Source organism: Oncorhynchus tshawytscha, linkage group LG03 (assembly GCF_018296145.1).
Source record: "Oncorhynchus tshawytscha isolate Ot180627B linkage group LG03, Otsh_v2.0, whole genome shotgun sequence".
NCBI classification, from domain to species: Eukaryota; Metazoa; Chordata; class Actinopteri; order Salmoniformes; family Salmonidae; genus Oncorhynchus; species Oncorhynchus tshawytscha.
This window is the reverse complement of record NC_056431.1, coordinates 51,363,030-51,377,582: the sequence shown is the minus strand read 5'-3', so window position 1 is coordinate 51,377,582 and position 14,553 is coordinate 51,363,030. Positions and strand designations below refer to the sequence as shown.

Below are 14,553 nucleotides of genomic sequence, written 5' to 3'. Positions count from 1 at the left end.
ATCTCCTATGTGGAGGCGATTAAAAAAATTGAGAAAATTGAGTGATGCTAGTGAAGATATGGTAGTGGATACACCACAGCCTTTGGTAAATGTTTGCTTCCAGACAAAAGATACTCTGTGTGTTAAAAAGTTGGAATTTGTTGTGTTCATTGCCACAGTTATCAATTGTACAGTACAAGTCTCAAAGAAGTCTAAGAAACTGGACATTATTGTGGCTGTGGCAGAAACGTTTTTGGGACTTAATAAGGATTTGACTTCTGAAGACTTGTAAGGGGTACTGGCACCGGAAGACCCGCCCTCCAATGTTCCCCTTGAGCCTGTGTAAGCATCAGGTCAAATCAGTTTTAAAAAAATAACAGAAAAGTTGTTCGATTTTTTTTTGTTCTGTTTCCATCCCGCATAGTAGGTGGCGGGATGCACATTCAATTGTGTGATCGCCTATACACCATAGAAGAAGAATGGATGTAGCTATAAAAATTAAACGTGCCCGGTGATGGTACGGTAGCAGCAACTTCGCAGCGGTGCATTGACACGTGTCATTTCAGGTTAGCTTGCAAAATAACAATTCATGTCCATGTGTTTTGAAGGCCATGCTTGACAATGTTAGTTTTGCTTTTCCTAGCTTGCGTCCTACAGCAGTAGCCATGTGCATTAACTAGCTGGTAACTTTAGTTAGCTAATTGACAGCAGGTAGGAGAGCGCAAAGGGCTTGTTTGAGGAATTAAAGTTAACTAACTAGCCAGATAACTTTAGCAAGGTGGCGCCTCTGTTTTTTAAAGTTATGCGACATAGATATAGCTAGATTTTGCAATGCTTTTAAAAGCTCCGACTATTGAATATGCGATGTAAATTAAGCTAAACCGCTAACTAGCAACTAGCACAATCTTTAATTGCGCCACCCTCAAAGGTTTACCCAGCATTATCCTGCTACAAAAGGTAACTAGCTAATTCTCCAGTGTTGCTGAGCTAGCAATGCCCAGACAATCGCTTATGCGTGGACCATATCATGGGAAACTGACAAATGTTTCAGGCTCACTCAAGACACATGTACCCTGTTAATAACTAGCTTGCTAGCGAGCGTCTAGACGGTGTGGTGGGCACACAGTTGTCGTTAGTACTAGCAGTTCCTCAAGGTGCTATCCAAGGTACTGAACCGTGGCAGTCTAGATGGTAGTATTGATATGCTGCCAGGCTTATCTGGCAATTTTAGTTCAAATTTATCAGATTTAGTTACATTTGATCAGAATGCTCATGACTTCACAATCCTCATGCCCTTGAATCTATGAACATGCTCTGTTTTGAAGGTGTCAGTCCGGAGTGCATATAGAGCAGTAAAGATGTCCATGGTCCTGTTTGCCTTGGTGATGAGGAGTACGGATGGTCTACCCCTGTCTGCCACCACAGACTATGAGCAGGACGAAGGCCTACAGGAAACCAAGAAGCAGATCAAAACTCTGTCTGAGAAACTCTCCACGTTCCCAAGCCGCTGCTCTCTGAAGACGGGAAAGTTCAATATCCAGTAAGTTTGGCTTAACTGTGAATCATAGTGGTATTATCCAATATTTTATATTAACTCTTGTAGTAGACTTTGATATTTTCACCACCCAAAGTTGCTAGCAGTTCTCTATACCCGCTCAGACTGCGTCCGAAGCAGTGTCCTCCGAACATGTGCAGACCAGCTGGCTAGAGTTTTTACAGATGTATTCAACATCTCTCCCAGTTTGTCCCTACTTGCTTCAAGCTGTCAACCATTGTTCCTGTGCCCAAGAAAGCAAAAGTAATTTTGTTCAGTTACCATCACCTGTAGGTCTCACTTCTGTCATGAAGTGCTTTGAGAGTTAAGGAACATGACTTCCAACTTACCCTACAATTTGCGTAACACCCCAACAGATACAGATGACGCAATCAGTCACACTGCCCTATCCCATCTGGACATAAGGAATATCTATGTATAATTATAATAATGCTGTTTTTTGACTACAGCTCAGCCTTCAACACTATAGTGCCCTCCAAGCTCATCACTAAGCTCAGGCCCTGGGTCTGAACCCATCTCTGTGCAATGGATTCCTAATGGGCTGACCCCAGGTGGTGAAGGTGGGCAACACCTCCACTATGCCGATCCTCAACACATGGTGGCACCACAAGGGTGCGTTCTCAGCCCCCTCCTGTACTCCCTGTTTACCCATGACTGTGTCCACACATGTCTCTAACTCAATCAAGTTTGAAGACAACACAACATTGATAGGTCTTATTACCAACAATGACAAGACAGGGTGGAGGTGAGGGCCCTGGCAGACTGGTGCCATAAAACAAAAAAACACCCTCTCCCTCAGTCAACAAAACGAAGGAGCCTATCGTGGACTTCAGGAGACAGCCGAGAGAGCACGCCCCCATCCACATCGACGGGGCCACCGTGGCGAGGTTGAAACGCTTCAAGTTCCTCGACGTGCACATCACTGACAAACTGAAATGATCTATTCACAATGTGTTGAAGGCGCAACAGTGCTTCTTCAACCTCAAGAGGCTGAAGAAATTTGGCTTGTCCCTTAACCTTCACAAATTTCTACAGATGCACCATCGCGAGCATCCTGTTTTGCTGTATCACATTCTTATATGGCAATTGCGCCAATCACAACTGCAGGGCTCTCCAGAGGGTGGTGCTGTAAGCCCAACGCATCACCGGGGGCACACTGCCTGCCCTCCAGGACATCTACAGCACCTGGTGTCACAGGAAGGTCAAGAAGATCAAGGACCTCCGCCACCCGAGCCACGGCATGTTCACCCCACTACCATCTACAAGACTCAGAGAGTACAGCTGGGACCGAGAGACTGAAAAAAAAAAAAAAAGTTTAGATCTCCAGGCCATCAGACTGTTAAATAGTCACCACTAGCTGGCCTCTGCCCAGTACCCTACCCTGAACTTAGCCACTGTTCCTTGCCAGCTACCATTCGGTACTCTACCCTGCACCTTAGACTGCTGCCCTATGTGTACAGAGTCATTCGACACTGGTCACTTTAATGTTTACATACTCTTTTACCCACCATATGTATATTCTGTCTTGTGGTCTAGGCTTATCCTATATAACTACTGCTGTAAACACCTTTTCTATTCTGGACTGATATGGCTAATTATGATATTTCTTAATTCCTTCATTGACATTTTTGAGATTTGTGTGTTGGGTATTACTGCACTGTTGGAGTTATAAAACATGAGCATTTCTCTGCACTTGCAAAAACCTACAATGTCTACGTGACTAATAATATTTGATAGTATAATTTTGCTTTGAATGGTGGTGGTATCACTGTCCTCATTTTATAAAATGCTTAGAGATCGTCTGTTTACATGGAAATGGGTTATTAGCTAATTGGTCCCATTAAGACAGCAGATATTGGCTTGCATAAAAAGGAGTGTATACACACGCATCCCTCTCTCCAGCAGCAGGGTTGATTGGCCATCCACTCTACAGTCTGAAGCCTCATTTGATATCTCAAGGTCCTTTAATCAAGGCTCAACGTTGGCCTTGACACTGAAGGAAAGTAACTGAGGACGTGCCAGACGGCATTTAAATCACTGGTTAATTTAATGGAAAGATTTAAAGATCCTTTTGGGCAATGCTTAACTCGGATGTATTGGACCTTTAAGGGGTTCTGCTCCGGGTGGGTGGGGCCTTTAGTCAGCCCCTGCCTGGAACTCCAAATTATTCATCATAAGCAGAGTGGGAGAGGAAGCTCGCTGTTCCCACTTCCCCCCCTCTCTTTTAAATGCCCGTTGGGTGAGTGTATTCTTTCTGAAGTTATTTAGTCGTAAACATACTGGCATCGCTCTACAATGCAGTCACACAACTAACAAGCCTTCAAGCCACCTGATGTTGATTAGATTTTCTGTAGTTTTAATTATGAATTTGTTGGAAACATGTCTGTGGTGAGGATTTTTGTTAGGCTATATCTTAGAGATCATTCTCCAAACAGATGGTATGATGCCAGTGTTTGTTACAGACATTAATTGAATTTGGTCTTGAAGGTCATCACATGCAGGGACATTTCTTAGTTTTTCTGATTTGTTTGGTGTACTTAGATACTGTACTTCCCACTGTTCAGCACTGCAATTGCAGTAGATGATGGTTGTGTGTTAGTTTCACCAGTTCTCTGGGAATAGGATATCTGGTGGTGTGTACGGAGAACTGTCCCAACGCCATGGCCTTCTGTTTCCTGGAAGAGATGCAGAACGAGGTTCTCCAAAGGTGCGACGGCTTTCTCATCCGCAACGCTGTGAGGCCTTACTCCTTCAGAGAGTTTGGTGAGTCTCTCCTCTGTTTCCCCTAGACTGGTCCCATGTTTGTTGGTCCTGTAACCAACTCATATGGTCGGTATCGCATGACAACATATGTGACCCCGGCTATGTTTTCTCTACAAATGCATATTTTGCCTTACTGTCAAATCAAACCGGGTTTCCCTGTTTATTTTTTTTAAGCAACACTTTCAAATTGAAACCCTGTTGTACCTCTAATTACTATTATACTAATCCTGTAACGACAGATGCTGCTATGACCTTCCTTTCTAGCGTGGGTTGTATTTTTAATACCTTTTTTTAAAACTGGCACTTCCAGACTACTTCCTCCAGGATACGAAGCAGCGCTACAATAGCTCCTGCTCTCTGACCTCTAAGATCAACCTGGCTGACATGCAGTCAGAGCTCAAGATGATACCGACATACCAGCTGTCCCCTGAGGACCTACGGTTCGGCTTCTCACGCCGCAAGGTCTTCCAGTACAAGAGCATAAGTAAGTTCCACACATGCACACACCGGGATTTGACTGGTCGTGCTGATCGGTCTATAAGTTCATTTGCATGATTTAGTTGAATTGAATTGGCACGTACAGCATACAGATACAGAGCATTCTGCTGCAGCATCTTGTGGTGCTTTTAAGACAACTGGCAACTAAAAAAATACTAGGTCGAATCATGACGTCAGTGATCGTCAGGTTGGAAAGTGAGCTCTAGAAAGAGGCCAGAGTTCCCGAGTTGGATGACAGTTGAAGTACATTTTTACAAGTCCCCCTCAGTTGTCTTGAATGCTCGAAGTCAGATCTTTCTGAGTTCAGTTATTTTGAACGCAGCAACTGAAGGCAGGCTTAATCGGGGTCACACCACTTTGTAATGAGCTGGAGGCAGTATGTATTTAGACATACTTCATTGTTTGAAACCTGAATGTTTAAATGCATATTATGAGACTCTCTTTTTAAATTTGATTATGGATATTTGTATCTGTCTCAAACTGCTCACATGTGAACTGTTTTCCCTCTAATTGCATTATGGAACAAACATTACTGCATAGCCTACTGCCTTGTGTGCATTGCTGCACTTATGTGAATAAATAATAGTTTATCAACATATTTTAAGCAAAATGTTCTGATCTGTTGCATCACTCATTGCTTTTTAAAATGTTTATTTTAATGTGACCTAGGCCTACTTGTGTGAATTTGGGATTTCTTTCACAACTGTCCCAGTGTTTGGCTGGCTAGGCTATTTCTTTCATAACTGTCCCAGTGTTTGGCTGGCTAGGCTATTTCTTTCACAACTGTCCCAGTGTTTGGCTGGCTAGGCTATTTCTTTCTCGGCAAGCTCAGCGATAGAATAGGTAGCCTGACACAATGTACGCTAGTGACTTTTTGGCTGAGGCCTTTTTCAATCAAAGCACCTAGCTGCCTTTGATGCTGTTAAGCACTGTAAAATATGACTGTTAAAGCTTGTGAAGAATCACTTAACTGTGTACTGAATGACAAATGGATTTCATCTGCATTCCAGCCACCTCATTCTAATTTCCCTTATCCAATTTGCCTTTACTGTAGGTTTCTCCCATTGTCACGTTAGCACATGTTTAAAATGGCTTCCAGCCATTCCATACCTCTAGGACAGCTTGGTTGTCAGCTAACTGATTCTGCCCTGGGTCACCACAGCTCCTCTCTCTCCCTCAAGAACCACTGCTTTCCTATTCACCTTCCTATCACTCACTGTGGATATGGGAAGAGTAGGAGGATTGATAATCACATTGTTTTAACGCTGTAGTTAAGATTCCACATTTTGGGATTGAATCAGTGGTTCTTTTCAGATGTTGGGAGAATTCTAAGATTGCGCATGATGGTGTAGTGCAAGGCTATTCAACTGGAGGCCCGAGGGCTAGATCTCACCCTTTTATCAATTTAGTCTTGTCCCTTGTGACAGACTGGCTGATTGATACCTTGTCATCTTAAAGGCTTGAAAGAGGAACAAACATTTATTTTTCAGTAAGTCTGCAGTTTTTTAAAATAAATTAAGTACTTTTACAAAGTAAATGCACATGGCTGATGGCTAAAACAATGTTTTTTTTCAACACATTCAGGAAACACCTTTTCAAGGAAACACAGGCCCCGATTGCACGCACCTGTGTCGATTAGCCATTCCCACCAATTAGGCAATACAACTGGTAATGTTTGGAGATGACAGTGCAGTTAATGGATTAAATGAATGCTGAGTTGATGCAGAAAAGAAATGGCATTGCATCACAATGAATACTTTGAATCAATTAAAAATATATACATTCCATAGTGAACGTGAATTAAAAACAATTCTGACCTATTGTCAAAATGGCAAGTGCTACAAGGCCTATTAGTGTGGTTTCTGGCTGTTTTTCTAGGGCTAATTTGGCATGTTAAAAAATAAATAAAAATAAGTTATTCGCTATGACTTTGGCTCTTTCAATGGTTTGGACTATAAGCTATTATGACCCCATGCATGAGAACTACGACTCCAAATTTCAGTCTGAAGGAAGTATATTCTAGGAACACATACTGTACGCGCCTTCTGTTTCTCTCTGATGCAACATGTTCAAATGTAATGCTATAACCTAATGACCGGGGGAAATGAAGTCAAAGCATCCTTCAGACTGACATTTGGAATTGGGCACTTGATTGCCATCTATTTGTTATTTATAACTTTTATTGCGATGATAGCAAGGTCAGATTCAAATGTTTCTTAAAACAGAGAATCAAATAAATAGCTTGCTGGTCCATGTTTTCACTCTGTTAGGGGAGGAAACATTTTGTTTTCAGAGGATTTTAAAACTACCTGATTACTATAATCAACATTTTTAAGTGCTTTGTATGGCATGTGTTTTTGATAGTTCTGAAGACTACATTTGGCAACCCTGGCATCCAGTAGTCCCATTGGATAACATGTCCTAATAAGCTAAGAAACACCTGTTCAGACTCCTGATTACCCCAAACACATTCGTATGAGACTGTTATTAACTAATAATTTAGCTTTAGTGTTACCGCCCATTAATTCTGTTTGTCCGCATCACTTTGAGGCCATTCTAGAGTGAGCTCAGCATCCCACAAGCCTGAGCTGTGGTGAAGCAACATGAGGAATATAGCAGGGGCAGAGATGCCTCCTTTTTCCTTAGATGTTGTTTTTTTGTTGGTGTCTGTCCCCTCCAGCAATTCACTTTTTGAATGTGACTCCCATAACAAATATATAGTTGTAGTGCTTTACCATTTTCTTTTTCACCTATTCTCAGAACCCGTAAACTAATCCTCCTCTATGTAGCTATTTTTAATATTGATATGAATGTAGTCACGACTACTTCACACCAACCCCTAAGTCAGTGAAGTCTCTGGCAGGGAGTGTATTGAGATGTCATTCAGGACAGGATGTGGCTGTTTATCAGAGCTTCTTAATGTATCTATGGCTCATTGGCCAGCAGGTCATTACTGCTGATTCTTTACAGTTCTCTTCCTCTCCTCCCAGCTCCCAGCCAGCAGTTTGAGCCGGTGTCTCTACCTGGCACCATCTCCTGTGTGCTAAGCATCTTCTGTGGAGGCCTCAATCTACTCCAAGGGTTTCATGCCATAGAGGGCTTTATGCAGGTACAGTAAGACCATAGAGATGCATTGCATTTTATTTCATTCTATGTGTATGACAAAAGTCAACACCTGTAACTATAATATATAAAACCAAGCCTTCATAGGAATCATTTAAACACTTAGTTGGAGGTGAGCTTAGGCAGTTCAGCAGCTATTTTTGTCCAGTACTTTTGTGTTTCCGGTTTCACCAATCCTTTGTGAAAGCCTACCTGCTGCTAAACATTCAGTGGCTATACATTAATTTACCTCAATCTATACTTCTCTCTTCTCTACCTCCTTACCTGTCCTGTGCATCTGCAGAGTTACAACGACGAAGACTTTAATGACATGATTTCCTTTTTCCTGGGCACAGCAGCCGGTTTGTATCAGGTAAGTGATGCTAGTATGAGTAAGAGCTGCTTGCCTCTGCCTGGCTGACACTGCTAAGTGACTACAACCCTGCACTTTACATCACAGCATGATTTACGGCACAACTCTGTGTACAGAGGGGTGGTGTTAGACCATGTGCATTTGGAAAATATTCAGACCCCTCCCTCCCACATTGTGTTACAGCCTTATTCTAAAATGTATGAAATAAGTAAGTTCTGCATCAATCTATGCTACCCCATAATGATAATGTGAAAACAGGTTTTGCAAATGTATTAAAAGTTTAAAAAATAACACAAAAAAAGACCTTTACACAAGACTCAAAATTGAGCTCAGGTGCATCCTGTTTCCATTTATCATCCTTGATGATTCTACAGCTTGATTGGAATTCACCCTTTGGTAAATTCAATTGATTCTACATGATTTGGAAAGGCACTCCTCATATATAATTAGTCCCACAGTTGTCAGAGCAAAAACCAAGCCGTGAGGTTGAAGGAATTGTCTGCAGAGCTCAGACAGGATTATATTTAGGCACAGATCTGGGGAAGGGTAACAAAATATTTCTGCAGCATTGAAGGTCCCCAAGAACGGTGGCTTCTATCATTCTTTAAATGGAAGAAGTTTGGAACCCTCAAGACTCTTCCTACAGTTGGTGCCTGGCCAAACTGCGCAATGAGGGAAGAAGGGCCTTGGTCAGAGAGGTACCCACAGTCACTCTGACAGAGCTCCAGAGTTCCTCTGTAGAGATGGCTGTCCTTCTGGAAGGTTCTCCCATCTTTGCAGCACTCCACCAATTAGTCCTTTATGGGAAAGTGGCCAGATGGAAGCCATTCCTTAGTAATGTGCACATGAAAGCCCACTTGGCGTTTGTGGAAATGCACCTAAAGTACTCTCAGACCATGAGAAACAAGATTCTCTGGTCTGATGAAACCAATATTGAAGTCTTTGGCCTGAATGCCAAGCATCACGTCTGGAGGAAACCTGGCACCATCCCTAACGTGAAGCATGCTGGTAGCAGCATCGTGGTGTGAAGATGGTTTTTCAGCTGCAAACACTGGGAGACTAGTCAGGATTGAGGCAAAGTACAGATCCTTGATGAACACCTGCTCCAGAGCACTCAGGACCTCACTGGGGTGATGGTTCACCTTCCAACAGGACAACTACCTTGAGCACACAGCCAGGACAATGCAGGAGTGGCTTCGGGACAAGTGTCTGAATATCCTTGAGTGGCCCAGCTATAACCCGATCAAACATCTCTGGAGAGACCTGAAAATAGCTGTGCAGCGATACTCCCCATCCAACCTGACAGAGCTTGAGAGGATCTACAGAGAAGAATGGGAGAAACTCTCCAAATAAAGATGTGCCAAGTTTGTAGTGTCATACCCAAGAAGGCTGTAATTGCTGCCAAAGGGTTTTCAACAAGGTACTGAGTAAAGAGTCTGCATACTTATGTAAATGTAATATTGCGAACATTTCTAAACCTGTTTTTAGGGATGCACGATATATCGGCGAACATATCGGAATCGGCCGACTATTAGCTAAAAATGCCAACATCTGGTATCGAACGATGTCTAGTTTAAAGCCCTGATGTCAAAGCTGACGTGCATATCTATATAACGTACGTACATGACTTAATGACGCCATGAGAAATTTGGCACTATATGTACAACGCAGCATTCCTAAACTAGCCCACAATGTATGCTGTGTGGATCGAGCAGTCAGCAGAGTAACAAGTGCGAGATCCATTGAAGCCAAGATAATGGAATTCATTGCCCTTGACAATCAGCCGTTCTGTCGTGGGTGATTTTTGCCGACTGGTCGAGCACCGGTACACACTAACAAGTGCGCTATTTTTCAGATTTTGCACAGTAATGGCATTACTGCTATTAGCTACACGACATATACTTTGGACTGCCGTTTGCTTCTTTGCGCGTCAAGATGCAGTAGCACTGTCAAATCTGTACAAAAGTCTGCAAACACCGGCCACGAACGGTGTGTTTACAATACCGCGTTGGTAATAAAGCATCATTTGTTTAACCGCAACTTCTGGGGTAGCTAGCTTTAGCTTGGTACCTAGCTAGCACCAATACAACCAGCCTGAAAACAATGACCAGTAGAACCTGGAGTCATTTTCATTCTTCAATGATTTAGGAATCCTTCTGCGTAAGTATTAACTAGGTTGCAACTTGTTCACCTATTGAAATTGAACTTCAGTTCATGAAAATAAATAGCTAGTCAGCTTGGGCAACAGGTTTAAGTTGCTAACGTTATAAGCAGCCAGCTAGTTTCATCTGGCTAAAAAGGCTTGACTGCACCGGGTTATGGTTTGTGAAGCTAGCCACAGTAAGGATTAGGCACAATGGTGGTGTTTGCCTTCAAAATAAGTGTTCACAGTAATACAAATAGCCATAAGTATGGCATAATTCTACTAACTGCAAAATCCACTATTGTGGCTAGCTTCACATAGATGGGTCTGACTTCCATTAATCAAATAAGAACAGTCTTATAAATTAGGTTTATTTTTAGATGACACCTCGCTATATAGCTAGCTACTGAATTAAACTGAACAAAACAGCACAGCAAGTATGTGGGAGAGAAAGATAATCCATTTTTAGAATAAGGCTGTAATGTCAAATACTTTCCAAATTCACTGTACATGCAAAAGTATGTGGACACCGCTTCAAATTAGTGGATTAGGTTATTTTAGCCACAGGTTGCTGACAGATATATAAAATTGAGCACACAGCCATGCAATCTCCATACACGAACATTGGCAGTAGAATGGCCTTACTGAAGTGCTCAGTGACTTTCAATGTGGCGCTGTCATTGGATGCAACCTTTCCAACAAGTCAAATTTCTACCCTGCTAGTGCTGCCCCAACTTACAACTGTAAGTGCTGTTATTGGGAAGTGGAAACGTCTAGGAGCAACAACGGCTCGGCTGCGAAGTGGTAGGCCACACAAGCTCTCAAAGGGACCGCTGAAGCACAGCGCGTGAAATTCTGTCCTCAGTTGCAATACTTAGTACCGCGTTCCAAACTGCCTCTGGAAGCAACGTCAGCACAATAGCTGTTTGTCGGGAGCTTAATGAAATGGGTTTCCATGGCTGAGCAGCCACACCATGCACAATGCCAAGTGACGGCTGGAGTGAGTGGTGTAAAACTCGTCGTCATTGGATGCTGGAGCAGTGGAAACTCCTTCTCTGGAGTGATTAATCATGTTTCACCATCTTGCAGTCTGATGGATGAATCTGGCGGATGCCAGGAGAACCGCTACCTTGCCCAAAGCGTAGTGCCAACTGAAGTTTTTAGGCGGAATAATGGTCTGGGGCTGTTTCTCATGGTTCGGCAACGCCACTTGGTTCCAGTGACGGGAAATCTTTGCATGCGGTAGTGTTATGACATTCTAGATTCTGTGTTTCCAAAATTGTGTCAACAGTTTTGGGGAAGGCCCTTTCCAGTTTCAGCATGAGTGACCCCGTGTACAAAGCAAGGTCCATACAGAAATGGTTTGTTGACTGACCTGCAACGAGCCCTGACCTCAACCACATCGAACACCTCTGGGATGAATTGGAATGCTGACTGCGAGCCAGGACTAGTTGCCCAACATACGTGCCCGCACTCACTAATGCTCTTGTGGCTGAATGGAAGCAAGTCCCCGCAGCAATGTACCAACATCTAGTGGGTGCCTTCCCAGAAGAGTGGAGGCTGTAATGGCAGCAAATGGGGCACCAACTCTACATTAATGCCCGTGATTTTGGGATGGGATGTTCGACTAGCAGGTGTCCACATACCTTTGTTTGTGTAGTCTAGCTACAATTTTCACATTGTACTCAAGTGTCCTTGGGTACATGGAAAAATATGTATTTGTTTTAAATGGAGCCTATGGCTTTTTTGATTTCTCGTAGCGGATTGACGCGTGCACTAAATTGGGGCATCCTGATTTTAAAATCATTGATCGTTACTCGCTTGGTTTGAAAGCAAAAAGATTGGCTTTCTGCAAGGGATCTTCATTTTCAATACAATGCAGTAGCTCTAGTCTCAGTTGACCTTTCTCTCTGCAGTTTTACCTGTTTGCTTACTTCTCTGTGAGGAGGAACAGCAAGTCATTCCTGGCCTTCGCCCTGATCTGTCTGTCCAACATCTTCCTGTTTGAATTGAGGAACGTGTGGCAAATCCTCTTCCACGTGACTGTAGCGGCCTTCATGACACTACAGATCAGACTGAGGCAGCTGCAGTCCAAATCTCCGGACTACAACGTCTGACAAACCACAACCACGAGACTTACAACCAAACAACAACAAGGGGGGAGACTAAAACAAACCAACTTTGTCTGAAAGATCCTTACCGCCAACAGCAAAACTAGAAACCACTACAATGTCTAAGGAAAAGAGCTATCTCTGACTTTATCTTCCTCACGTTGTCTCCACCACAGCTCAGGATTGCTGGATGCTGAGCTCACTCTAGAGTGACCTCCAAAGTGATGCAGACCAATGGGATTAATGGGTGGTGCCGCTACAGCTAAATGATTAGTTAATTGGCTAATAACACTCATGAATGTCTTTGGTGGAATTAACAGGAGTCTGAACAGGGGTTTCTGTCTTAGACTATTAGGACATGTTAGTAAATTGGACTACTGGAGACCAGGGTTTCTTAATATGGTCCTCTTTTTGCCATGTGTACTGCATGTCCAGTGAGGGTTAGGCCAGTACTCAACTGTCATTCTCTGAATCCCTGACATCCCATACGTGTCTCACATGTTTAGACCATATTTGTAGTTCTATTTTTTTGTTGTTGACATGGCTAGTAAATATTTGTATTGATTATGAATTTACTTTTGAATAAATGATGTGCATGATTATGGTCTACTTTTATTTTGGCCAGTGATTGAATTTTTTTTTTGTTGAGGCATGCAATTATGAACACTTGCTAAGCCTGTAACGTTTTACTTTTTGTTGCAGGCATCAGTCATATGCTATTGCTTGATAGAGTTGGGTATGGCATATGTTTAAACAAGTGGTGGTATCCCACTTGTCAGCATTGTCCTCATCTTGTCAACTGACAGACCCCTGGTGCAGAGGTGGTAACAGCAGCCACTGCTGGAAATGATTTAATTTACCTGTGAGCCCTCACCAACCCCATATTTGAGGGTATTAGTTAATTTACTGATGAGTTAAGCAATTGTGCAATGAGTGTTATGGTTTTTATTTTGGGTGTATCCATGGCCAGTGTCAGACTAGATCTATTATCTCCACTCATGCAGTGACTAAACATGGAACCAAGTATTAAAAACAATTGAACTACCTACATGTATATCTGGGGACTGACTACTGCACTGATTCAATCCTTAAAGGTCCAATATTTTTTATTTGAATATTATTTCTGAGTAACAATGTAAGAACCTTAGTGTGATTTGTTTTCAATTAATATGGTCAAATCAACCCAGCTTAGTAATTTCTCAAGCAGGGAAACTGAAAACTAGCTGTTATTGGCAGAGGTTTGGAACTCTTGGTCTATTAACAAATGTATGGCTTGGTGATACCAGGCAGGTCAAAACTACATGACACCAAAACAATATGAAATTTCACGTGGTCATTTCAAACCGCTCTTATACTTGTGACGACCCTCCCACTCTGCCGTATTCTTTGCTCTTGTTTTCCTTTATTATAGGATGTCGGTGGGTGGAGCCAGGAGGGTCGTCAGTGAAATGGGACACACCTGGGCTTGGGATTGTCCTGGAATAAATAGACCTTTTCCCCATTCATTGAGACTCTCCACAGACACACTTGTTGGATTTTGGTTGTGGCTGTTTTTGTTTTTGTTTTGGCACCTTTCAAAACCCCTCATTATTACATCTATGCAAGCACTCACTTGCACTACTGACTACATACACCATTGTTAATTGTATATTGTTTACTTTAGTTAAGGAATAACAAATAGATTTTTGTTATGGGCTTTGAGCCGGTTCGTGACACACAAGGTATTTTCACAGTATTAGTCACACCTCAGTGTGGCGATAGATATCTATCTAAATAAATGAAACATGTTTTGGACTGCACTGGGCCTTTTAAGATTTGTCACTGACAATGGCCAAAACATATTAGCCTGTACATCTTAACAGACTTACACTCCAGTATGAAATGGGTCATAAATTTATTTTGATGTTGTCTATTTAGACTGACATAATTCCGCAATCCATGTAATTACACAACATCAAGAAGATAAGTCATATGTAAAATGACTTTCTGATGTACACAAAGAATTTGACAGTCTTCTATTACGTTTCAT

At 42.4% G+C, this 14,553-nt stretch overlaps 1 protein-coding gene across 2 annotated transcripts; it reads left to right on the top strand.

Moving 5' to 3' along the window:
- The first annotated feature begins 327 nt into the window (after nt 1-327).
- On the top strand, nt 328-14,323 carry LOC112238561 (vesicle-trafficking protein SEC22a). 2 transcript variants are annotated; one of them, XM_024407138.2, is made up of 7 exons: nt 328-545; nt 1,305-1,519; nt 4,134-4,297; nt 4,608-4,781; nt 7,786-7,904; nt 8,202-8,270; nt 13,936-14,323. In XM_024407138.2, the coding sequence occupies exons 2-7, from the start codon at nt 1,338-1,340 to the stop codon at nt 13,969-13,971; spliced, it is 744 nt and encodes a 247-aa protein (XP_024262906.1). In that variant the 5' UTR covers nt 328-545; nt 1,305-1,337; the 3' UTR covers nt 13,972-14,323. The 2 variants fall into 2 exon arrangements, with proteins under 2 accessions (XP_024262906.1, XP_024262901.1); XM_024407133.2 differs by lacking the exon at nt 13,936-14,323 and adding an exon at nt 12,330-13,124 and having other exon boundaries at nt 329-545.
- Nucleotides 14,324-14,553: the final 230 nt, after the last annotated feature.

Bases quoted from the DNA above. Each gene is read 5' to 3' on its own strand.
- LOC112238561 (XM_024407133.2), top strand. From the start codon at position 1,338: ATGTCCATGGTCCTGTTTGCCTTGGTGATGAGGAGTACGGATGGTCTA. The intron at 1,520-4,133 runs GTAAGTTTGGCT...GTTGTGTGTTAG, and splicing joins ACGGGAAAGTTCAATATCCA to TTTCACCAGTTCTCTGGGAA. The intron at 4,298-4,607 runs GTGAGTCTCTCC...TGGCACTTCCAG, and splicing joins TTACTCCTTCAGAGAGTTTG to ACTACTTCCTCCAGGATACG.